Genomic DNA, 11,114 nt, shown 5'->3' with positions numbered 1-11,114 from the left:
GGTAAGCAACATTAGCCTGTTTGCCAGATGGAAGATGGTTGTGTGCATAGATCTAACTTCCAGAGAAGAAGGTCTTCTCAAGTATTTTTATCAAGAATGCTAGGGACTTCCCTGGCGGTCCAGTGGTTAAGGCTCCGTGCTTCCACTGTAGGGGGCACGGGTTCGATCCCTGGTGGGGAAGATTCTAAGATCCTGTATGCCTCGCGGCTCGGCAAAAAAAACACAACAAAAAACGAAGGATCCAGGAATTACATTGGGCAAAAAAGTTCTGCCCCAGATGGGTGTGGGACGACTGGCACAGTGAGGTCGTCCCTGGGCAACTGGGTTCCTCAACATGTACCCAAGGGAATGGGGTATGTAGGTCCATCAAAAGACACGGGCAGCACACGCCACCAACCCTCCGGGGCACCCGCACACACACCCCCCCCCTCACCGCCTCATGCTACACAGCACACTAGCCCAGCTGGGCCCCCTGGGCCTGAGTGGGGAGCTCTTTTGCTTTAGTTTCGGTTCCCAGAGACCCCTCCTCCCCACCTACCACACTCGCCCACCTGGAGCAGCGGTAGACAGGATGGCAGGAGAGAAGGCAGCCCTTTCAGTATCTGTGGGCATCTCCTGCATCTCGAAGCCTCAGGCCTGAGAGCTGCCACCTGGCCGAGCTCAGCGCTCTACCTTGTTTCTACAGCTTTCTTGCTGGTCAGACGGGCTTCTCTTCTTCCGGAGTCTTCAGGAACCTCCCCTATCCAGCCCACCTGTTGTGGCCTGGCCTCCTCGGAGCACCGTGAGGCCCAGGTGAGTGGGGTCAGCACTTGGGTGGCCCCTGAGGGGAGGAAGTGGGACTAGTGACGGGGCACCTTCTCTCAGGTAGCGCTGTCTGTGCATGGGATGAATGGCTGGCTTCAGGAGGTAGGCAGCTAGCAGTTCTTGGGAGTTTAAGCACAGGGGCCAGACACTTTCCAGAGATTCTGTGGAGAAAATCCAGCCACTGACGAAGCCTGTGGTGTCCTCTCCTGGGTCTCTACTGTGTCCTCACCTGGTCTCTACTGTCCCACCTCCATGAGAGGTTGGAAACTTGTGAGGGCATTTCTGGAGTGCTACTAGCGGTTTGTGCCTTCTAGGGTTTTGGGACCAGGAATACTAAACTCATGCAGTGGGTTGGGAGTTGGTCCCATCAAAGGAGAATTATCTCTATTCAAATACCAATAGTGGAAATTCCCTGGTGCTCCAGTGGTTAGGATTCCAAGCTTTCACTGCTGAACGCTGGAGTTTGATCCCTGGTGGGGGAATAAGATCCCACAAGCTGCGCAGTGCAACCAAAACCAAAACCAAAACCAAAACCCTCACAAATACCAATAGTGACTTTGAGAAGCACTGGTAGGGTTGAACTTGGTGACTTCTGAGGGACTTTATTTATTTATTTATTTGGTTGCACCAGGTCTTAGTTGCGGCAGGTGGGCTCCTTAGTTGCAGCACGCAGGCTACTTAGTTGTGGCATGCGAACTCTTAGTTGTAGCATGCATGCGGGATCCAGTTCCCCGACCAGGGATTGAACCCAGGCCCCCTGCATTGGGAGCGCGGAGTCTTATCCACTGCGCCACCAGGGAAGTCCTCTGAGGGACTTTAGATGTGAGTGGCTGCCATTTTAACATCCATTGTAGGTGATATATGGAATACTGGCAAAATAACCCCCAAAGAAGAGAATTCAAGGTCTAGGCACACATGGCATGTGTGTGTGTATGTCCAGGCACACATGGGGGTATTGTGCATGCACAGGCACACTTGAGTGTTCACAATATGGACAAGCACACACGGGTTTGTACATGCACTGTAGGTACACATGCACACTCACACATGCACACAGGTTACAAACAATCCTCTGGGAAAACTCTGACCAGCCCAGTGATGGGTGTAGTGAGCTGGGCAGGGAGATGGGGGGAGAGAGGAGCAGGGACGGGAGGAGAGGGGAGGGGAGTCCTGGGGGCAGTGTGGGTGGAGAGGCTGCATTTGGGGACCTCAGGTGACACAGCAGCCCCAGTTCCCTTTCTGGGAACTCAGCCTCTCCCTGGCTAGAATCAAGCCTCTCCCTGGAGCTCTGCCCACCAGCAAATTTGGAGCCAAGAAAATGCCGTTCAGTTTGAATGATGGAGTCAGCTGGTAGTTGGTTGGCACAGGTCCCTTGGGTTGATTTAGACACGTGTCCATCCCCTGCCTCCCACAAGCCTCTGCAGTGGGACCAAGGGTGCCTGCAGGCAGATGACTGAAGGCTCTTCCACTGGTCTTGAGTATCCCTTTCCTGAATCATTGGCTCTGCCACTTGTGCCCCACCCCCTCCTTGCCTGCCTCCCGCTGACAGCCTGTGTCTGCCCTCCCCCTCTCCTCCCCTCCCCTCCCCCTCCTCCTCCCCTCCCCCTCCCCCTCCTCCCCTCCCCTCCCCCTCCCCTCCCCCTCCCCCCTTCCTCCTGCTCACTGTCCTCCTTGACCTTGATTCCCACTCACCTGAGGATTCAGCTGTGTTGCATCAACCTTCACCAGGCCCAGCCCATCCCCCTGCAACAGGTTTCTAGGTTTGTCTTGGGCCATATGTGAGACCCAGGCTGAATGAAGTTGCTGTGCCCATGAGGACAGAAGCAGGGAAGGGGTTCAGAACAGCTGAGGCAGAGAGAAGCCCCTTGTAGTTAATAGCTTAAGACACAATTGTGGGCATAATTAACACATAGGTACTTTTTTTTTTTTTTCTTTTTGGCTCCATGGCATGCAGGATCTTAGTTCCCTGACCAGAGATGGAACCCACGCCCCCTGCAGTGGAAGCCCAAAGTCTTAACTGCTGGACCACCCGGGAAGTCCCCCACAGGTACTCTTTTTTTTTTTTAATTATTAATTAATTAATTAATTTATTTATTTATTTTTTGGCTGTGTTGGGTCTTCGTTTCTGTGCGAGGGCTTTCTCCAGTTGCAGCAAGCGGGGGCCACTCTTCATTGCGGTGCGTGGGCCTCTCACTATCGCGGCCTCTCTTGTTGCAGAGCACAGGCTCCAGACGCGCAGGCTCAGTAGTTGTGGCTCACGGGCCTAGTTGCTCCGCGGCATGTGGGATCTTCCCGGGCCAGGGCTCGAACCCGTGTCCCCTGCATTGGCAGGCAGATTCTCAACCACTGCGCCACCAGGGAAGCCCCCCCCACAGGTACTCTTAAAACATCACATTTAAAAAAATCACCGCTTACAGGTGCATGTTGCAGTTCAACTTCAGGAGCAGCCCCCAAACACGGGCACACACAGAGTTGTGCGTGCACTAAGGGTGCCCGTGAGCACTCACAGTGCATCCGTTGTCTCCAGCAGCTCGCTGGGCCAGTGCTCTCTTTCAGCTGTGTCTCTCTACTGCTCCCTGAAGGGCAGAGACTGCCAAGCCCAGCTGGAGAAGGAGAAGGGGGGGTGGGGTGTGAAGCATCTGCACCCCACTGGGAAGGCACAGCCTCCAGTAGCAGTTGGGCATACCTTTGGGCATAGTTTTCCAGGAGGGAGTAGGTAGGGTGGTGGGCTGGAGCTGGCTCTTCTGGGCTTGCAGGCGCTGTGTATTTAGTGATGTTGCAAGTCTGGCCACGATGGGAGTATTTATACCATGGCAACTGACAAATGCTGCAAGTCCCCCTCCCCATTCAGTGGTTAAACATTTCCCCAGAACACAACTGGAACAGGAACAGAATTGCCTTGCTTGCCAGATTCCTGTGAAAGCTCTCAGCCTGACCTATTGTGCCTGTCATGGGCAGGAGAAATGGGGCGGGGGGGAGTGTGGGGAACAGACATTTCTATACCTGGGGGGGCTGAGTTAAGTGGGACAGGGGCCTCACCCTCTGACCGCGATGCACCTCGGCCCCCAACAGCTGTGACTGATCCCTTTGCCTGGAAACCCTTTCCTCTTTCTCTATCACAATCTGACCTTCAAGGCGCAGCTGGATCCTGCCTGTTCTGGGAGGGTTCCTGGATGCCCTGCAGGTAGTGGGGATGGGGTCTGGAGCCCAGCCAGGGCCCTGACTCTGCCACTTACTAGCTGTGTGGCTTTGGGTGGCTTAACTGTGCAGAACGTTGATCCCTTCGTCTATAAAATAGGAGTAATGGTGGGGGAGATAAATTAGGAGTTTGGAGTTAACATATATACACTACTACATATAAAATAGGTAAACAACAAGGACCTACTGTATGGCATAGGGAAGTATACTCGATATCTTGTAATAACTTATAATGGAAAATAATCTGAAAAAGGATATATATATACACACACACATATATATGTATAACTGAAAAAGTGTTGCTGTACACTTGATAAAAACACAACGTTGTAACTTTACTTCAATTAAAAAAAAAAACTTTCAGGAATTCCCTGGCGGTCCAGTGGTTAGGACTCGCACTTTCACCGCAGAGGATGTGGGTTCAAACCCTGGTCAGGGAACTAAGATCCTGCAAGCCGCACGGTGCTGAAAAAAAAAAAAGGAGTAATGATATTTATGCCAACACAGTGTGAGCATTGACCAAGGCCACCTGTGGGACACACATGGCACAGTTTGTTGGCACAAAACTAACATTTGATAAATGGCAGCTCCTTTTCCCTCCTGCCGTCCAGCCCATGGCAGATTGCAGACACCTCTGTTTAGCCTGAGTCACGATAACTGTAAATGCTCCAACTTGGCCAGATTGGCTGTCAGATTGGATTATAAAAAGAATCCAGATTCATGCTGTTTACAAGAGAAAACATCTAAAACAAGGATATGGAAGGTTGAAAATAAATAGAAAATACTAACCAAAAGAAAGCTGGTGTATCTCTACAAATATCAAACAAACTATTATTGAAGACAAAAAATATTTATGAGGAAAAACAAGAATACCTACCTTATGATTACAGGAACAACCTGCTGAGATGAAAAATTCTCAAGTTGTATTACCTAATAATATATCCTTAAAACATATAAAGCAAATATCAAGAACGTGAAAAAAAAAACCCATGGGAGAATGGGAAAATAGTTTTGCAAATCATGTAGCTGATGAAGGATTTGTATCTAGAAAATATAAAGAACTCTTACAACTTAACAATAAAAAGACAGGGGATTCGCTGGTGGTGGTCCAGTGGTTAGGACTCCACACTTTCACTGCCCTGGCCTGGGTTCCATCCCTGGTCGGGGAACTAAGATCCCACAAGCCATGTGGCCAAAAAGCAAACAAACAAACAAAACAAACAATAAAGAGAAAAATAACCCAATATAAAAATTGGCAAAGGATTTGGATAGAGGTTTCTCTGAAGAAGATATGCAAATGACTAATAACTACGTAAAGATGTGCAACATCATTAATCATGAAGGAAGTGCCAATCAAAAGTTCAGTAAGTAAGATACTACTTCACACCCACTAGGATGGCTAGAATCAAAAAGGCAGACAACAAATGTTTGTAAGGATGTGGGGAAATTGGAACCCTCGCATGTTGCTGGTGGGAATGTAGAATGGTGTAGCTGCTGTGGAAAACAGTCTGGCAGTTCCTCAAGCTGTTAAAAATGGAGCTGCCATTTGATCCGGCAATTCCACTTCTAGGTACATACCCAATACATTGAAAACATAGGTTCACACAACAACTTGTACGTGAATTCTCATAGCAGCATTACTCATAATAGCCAAAAGGTGGAAACAACTCCAGTGTCCATCAATTGATGAATGCATAAACAAATCATAGTGGATCCCTACAATGGAATATTATTCAGCCATAAAAAGGAATGAAGTAGTGATCCACGTGATGACATGGATGAGCCTTGAAAACACTATGCTCAGTGAACAAAGCCAGACACAAAAGGCCAATGTATGATTCCATGCGTATGAAATGTCCAGAATAGGCAAATCCATAGAGACAGAAAGTAGACTGGTGGTTGCCAAGGCTGAGGTAGGGGGTAGAAGGGAGAAGTTGGGGAAAAATGGGGAGTGACTGTTCATGGGTACAGGGTTTCTTTTTGTGCTGATGAAGTGTTTTATTACTATAATTACTATTTTTATTTTTATTTTTATGTTTTGGCTGTGCTGCACAGCTTGCAGGATCTCAGTTCCCCAACCAGGGATTGAACCTGGGCCACAGCAGTGAAAGCCCAGAATCCTAAACACTAGGCCACTAGGGAACTCCCTGAGGAAATGTTTTAAAGTTGATCATGGTGATGGTGCATGACTCTGAAAAGACTAAAAACCATTGAACTGTACAATTTTAATGGGTGAATGTGTGGTATGTGAATTATATATCAATAAAGCTGATTAGATAGATAGATATGTAAATTCACCTTTGCTTTATTCTGCCTGCCTCCCCCTTACCCCCCACCCTTTGGTTGTGACTTTAGTTGAAGTGTGTGGGTTTTGTGTTTTTTTAACAACTTTATTGGAGTACAGTTGCTTTACAGTGGTGTGTCAGTTTCTGCTTTATAACAAAGTGAATCAGCTATACATATACATATATCCCCATATCTCCTCCTTCTTGCATCTCCCTCCCACCCTCTGCATCCCACCCCTCTAGGTGGTCACAAAGCACAGAGCTGATCTCCCTGTGCTATGCGGCTGCTTCCCACTAGCTATCTATTTTACATTTGGTAGTATATATAAGTCCATGCCACTCTCTCACTTTGTCCCAGCTTACCCTTCCCCCTCCCCATGTCCTCAAGTCCATTCTCTATGTCGTCTGCATCTTTATTCCTGTCCTGCCCCTAGGTTCTTCAGAACCTTTTTTTTTTTTTTTTGGATTCCATATATATATGTTAGCATACAGTATTTATTTTTCTCTTTCTGACTTACTTCACTCTGTATGACAGTCTCTAGGTCCATCCACCTCACTACAAATAACTCAATTTCGTTTCTTTTTATGGCTGAGTAATTTTCCATTATATATATGTGCCACATCTTCTTTATCCATTCATCTGTCGATGGACACTTAGGTTGCTTCCATGTCCTGGCTATTGTAAATAGAGCTGCAGTGAACATTGTGGTACATGACTCTTTTTGAATTATGGTTTTCTCAGGGTATATGCCCAGTAGTGGGATTGCTGAGTCGTATGGTAGTTGTGTTTTTAGTTTTTTAAGGAACCTCCATACTGTTCTCCATAGTGGCTGTGTCAATTTACATTCCCACCAACAGTGCAAGAGGGTTCCCTTTTCTCAGCTCCTCCCCTCTTGCCCATGGGTGTTTGACAAGGAGCGGGAGGCTGTATTCCCAAGTCTTTCATCTGTCGTGGGTCTGAATATACCCCTGAAAGGATGCCCCCCTTCTCTTTGGGGGCTGGATCGAATCAGGATGAGGATGAGCATTCTGGCAAGAGGCATAACCCCTCTCACGTTAACCATTTTGACCACTTGGATGTGTGCAGAAAAATTCATTCTCACTGAAGATCTGGGGTCTTTTTTGGTGGGGGGGGCCCATGCCACGCAGCATGTGGGGATCCTAGTTCCCTGACCAGGGACCGAACCCATGCCCCCTGCAGTGGAAGCACAGAGTCCTAACCACTGGACCACAGAGAAGTCCAAAGACTCGGGGACTTGAAGAGTCACCCCGAAGCCCCAGGCATTTCCTCTTGTCTCTGGCTGCCTCTCTCCTTCCTCTCCCAGAACCCAAACTGATCTCTCCCTGGACTCAACACTCATAGCAGTGTGTTGAGCCTATTCTGTGTGTGTGTTTTATCGGAAGGAAGAAAGTGCAGACCTTGCATAGATCAGTGCCTCTCCCTGAGGCTCTTCTGTTTCATAGATGTCTGGGACCCCAAGCGGCTCCTTACAGGGTTTCCTCTAAACCAGGGGCCTGCAGACTCTGACCTGTTAGCAAAACTGGTTGGTGGCCTGTGTTTGTTGAACCCTGAGCTACTAATGGTCTTAACATTTGTTGGTTTAGAAAAATACATTTTCCCTCCTCCTCCAAGATCTCCCCAACTCACACAAGAGGAATTCTGTGGAACATGATTTTTTCTGCCTCACCACTGGCATAGTGATAATGAAGTCACCCTGTCACAGGAGATTTCCTGTTGAATGTGTGGGCACCCTGAGTGCACCCTGGGAAAGACATGTCCCTGCCCCAAGAGAAGGGCCCCTGAGAGCAGAAGAGGGAGGAAAAGGGTACCCTCTTCCCCTTTTCCATCTTCCTTTCCTCCCACCCCAATTCTGCTACAGAGGAAGGATTTGAACTAGAACGTGGACAATGAGTCTACACCCAATGGACAGATGGGAAGACTGAGGCCCCAGCCCCGGGGCCTTTGCCTGGCTGGCTGAGTCACTGGAGGCCCCTGCCTCTAGTAGGCATGTGCTGACTCCAGGTGTTCTTGGAGTCCCTCATAGTGGTGAGCTGACCGTTTAGCCCTCCTATCCAGCCTTGGAACTACCCTGCCGTGGAACTGACTCTTAGCAAAGAAGCTATCTTTAGCAACACCTGGTGGTCACTGACCAGCATAACTCTGATTTGCCTTAAAGGCTGATTGATCCTCAGTAGCAAAGAGCTTATCCAGTCACATAACTTTATTTCATGGAGAAAGTTCAGAGAATAGCACTGACCTACCAGAAGTCACACAGCAATTCACTCCCTTCTTTATTAAAATGTGAATGAGCCCAGCCCGAGTGCCAGGTACTAGTGACAGCAGCAGCTGCTAAGACCGACAGTGGGAAAGAAAGAAAACAAACAAGAAAACTATCAGGGACTTCCCTGGTGGTCCAATGGTTAATACTTTGCCTTCCAATGCAGTGGGTGTGGGTTCAGTCCCAGGTCGAGGAGCTAAGATCTCACATGCCTTGAGGTCAAAAAACCAAAACATAAAACAGAAGCAATATTGTAACAAATTCAATAAAGACTTTAAAAAAATAGTCCACATCAAAAAAAAAAAAAAAATCTGGGGAAGCTGGGACGAAGTGAGAGAGTAGCATTGACATATATACACTACCAAATGTAAAATGGATGGCTAGTGGGAAGCAGCTGCGTAGCACAGGGAGATCAGTGCAATGCTTTGTGACCACCTAGAGGGGTGGGATAAGGAGGGTAGGAGAGAGGCTCAAGAGGGAGGGTATATGGGGATATATGTATACATATAGCTGATTCACTTTGTTGTACAGCAGAAACTAACACAACATTGTAAAGCAATTTACTCCAATAAAGGTATTTTTAAAAAATTAAAAAAAAAAAACAAAACTAGCAGACAGTGATAGGAGCCATGCAGAGCATTAAACTATGAAGCTGGGACAGAGAGCGACTGGGTGACTTTTTTTTTTTTAATTGAAGTATAGTTGATTTACCATGTTGTATTAATTACTGCTGTATAGCAAAGTGATTCAGTTATACATATATACATTCTTTTTCAAAAAATATTTATTTATTTATTATTTAGGCTGCAATGGGTCTTAGTTCTGGCACGTGGGGTCTTTTAGTTGAGGCACGTGAACTCTTAGTTGTGGTATGCATGCGGGATCTAATTCCCGATCGAACCTGGGCCCCCCGCATTGGGAGCTCAGAGTCTTACCCCCTGGACAACCAGGGAAGTCTCTATACATTCTTTCTTCAATATTCTTTTCCATTCTGGTTTATCATGGGATATTGAATACAGTTCTCTGTGCTATACAGTAGGACCTTGTTGTTGATCCATTCTATATATAAAAGCTTCCATCTGCTAACCCCAACCTCCCAATCCATCCCTCTCCCAACCCCCTCCCCCTTGGCAACCACCAGTCTGTTCTCTTTGTCCGTGATTCTGTTTCTGTTTCATAGATAGGTTCATTTGTGTCTTATTTTATTTATTTTTTGAGGCTATTGTGAGCAGAATTGTCTTCTCAATATCATTTGGTTATTCTTTTTTTTAATTCTTAAAAAATAATTTTAAAAATGAGATATAGTTGATGTATCATTTCATTTTGGATTGTTCATTGCAAGTGTATAGAAATACAATTGGACTTTTGGGTATTGTAAACTTGCTGAACTCATTTATTAGTTCTAAAGGTCCTTTAGTGGATTCCTTAGGGTTTTCCATATAAAAGATCATATCATCTGTGACTAGAGATAGTTTTAATTCTTCCTTTCCAATCTGGATACCTTTTATTTCTTTTTCTTGACTAATTGCCCTGACTACAACCTCCACTAAAATGTTAAGTAGAAGTGGTGAGAGCAGACATTCTGGTCTTATTCCTGATCTTAGGGGGAAAACATCCAGTCTTTTACCATTAAGTATGTTAGTTGTGGATTTTTCGTAGATGCCCTTTTTCAGAATGAGGAAGTTCCATTCTATTCTTAGTTTGAGTGTTTTTAATCAGGAAAGGGTGTGGGATTTGTTAAATGCCTTTTTTTTTTTTTTTTTGCATCCATTGAGATCATGTGATTTTTGTTTATTGATGTGATATATTACATTAATTGATTTTTCAGATATTAAACCAACCTTGCATCCCTACAATAAATCCTGCTTGGTCATGGTGTATAATTCTTTTTTTTTTTTTTTTTAATTTTATTTATTTCTGGCTGTGTTGGGTCTTCGTTGCTGCGCACGGGCTTTCTCTAGTTGCGGCGAGTGGGGGCTACTCTTTGTTGCGGTGCGTGGGCTTCTCATTGTGGTGGCTTCTCTCGTTGCAGAGTATGGGCTCTAGGCACGCAGGCTTCAGTAGTTGTGGCATGTGGCCTCAGTAGTTGTGGCTCACGGGCTCTAGAGCGCAGGCTCAGTAGTTGTGGCACACGGGCTTAGTTGCTCTGCGGCACGTGGAATCTTCCCAGAACAGGGACTGAACCTGTGTCCCCTGCATTGGCGGGCAGATTCTTAACCACTGCGCCACCAGGGAAGTCCCGTGTATAATTCTTATCATTAAAAATATTATTATTGTTTTAAGCCATAAAATTTGGGCGTAATTTGCTAAGCAGCAACAGATAATTAGTTCAAGCTGCTTGGTGTGGGGACCATGGGCTCCTTTCCCCCTTAGTTGCCGGGGGAATGCGGCCAAGAGTGAGGCAGTTACCTGCTGCAGTGTCTGTTCTCTTGGGCAGCTATGAAGGCCTCATCTCTCCAGTGGCTTGGTGGTGGGGTAGTCTCACGTGGAGCCAGGAGCCAGGAACTCCTTCTCTCTTTGGTGGTGTGAGTTTTACAGCTGGACACGG

General features: G+C 46.7%; 1 protein-coding gene across 1 annotated transcript in view; it reads left to right on the top strand.

Annotated features, from left to right (window-relative positions):
- Positions 1-334: 334 nt before the first annotated feature.
- Positions 335-11,114, top strand: part of SPNS3 (SPNS lysolipid transporter 3, sphingosine-1-phosphate (putative)) — a 70,436-nt gene continuing 59,656 nt past the window's right edge. Inside the window, exons 1-2 of the mRNA XM_057536204.1 lie at positions 335-353; positions 2,768-2,851. Coding sequence (XP_057392187.1) covers positions 335-353; positions 2,768-2,851 — 103 coding nt within the window. The remainder of the gene's footprint in view (positions 354-2,767; positions 2,852-11,114) is intronic.

This window comes from Balaenoptera acutorostrata, chromosome 20 (assembly GCF_949987535.1).
Source record: "Balaenoptera acutorostrata chromosome 20, mBalAcu1.1, whole genome shotgun sequence".
Classification (NCBI taxonomy): Eukaryota; Metazoa; Chordata; class Mammalia; order Artiodactyla; family Balaenopteridae; genus Balaenoptera; species Balaenoptera acutorostrata.
The sequence above is the reverse complement of the archived record's forward strand: the minus strand, read 5'-3'. Positions and strand labels throughout refer to the sequence as shown.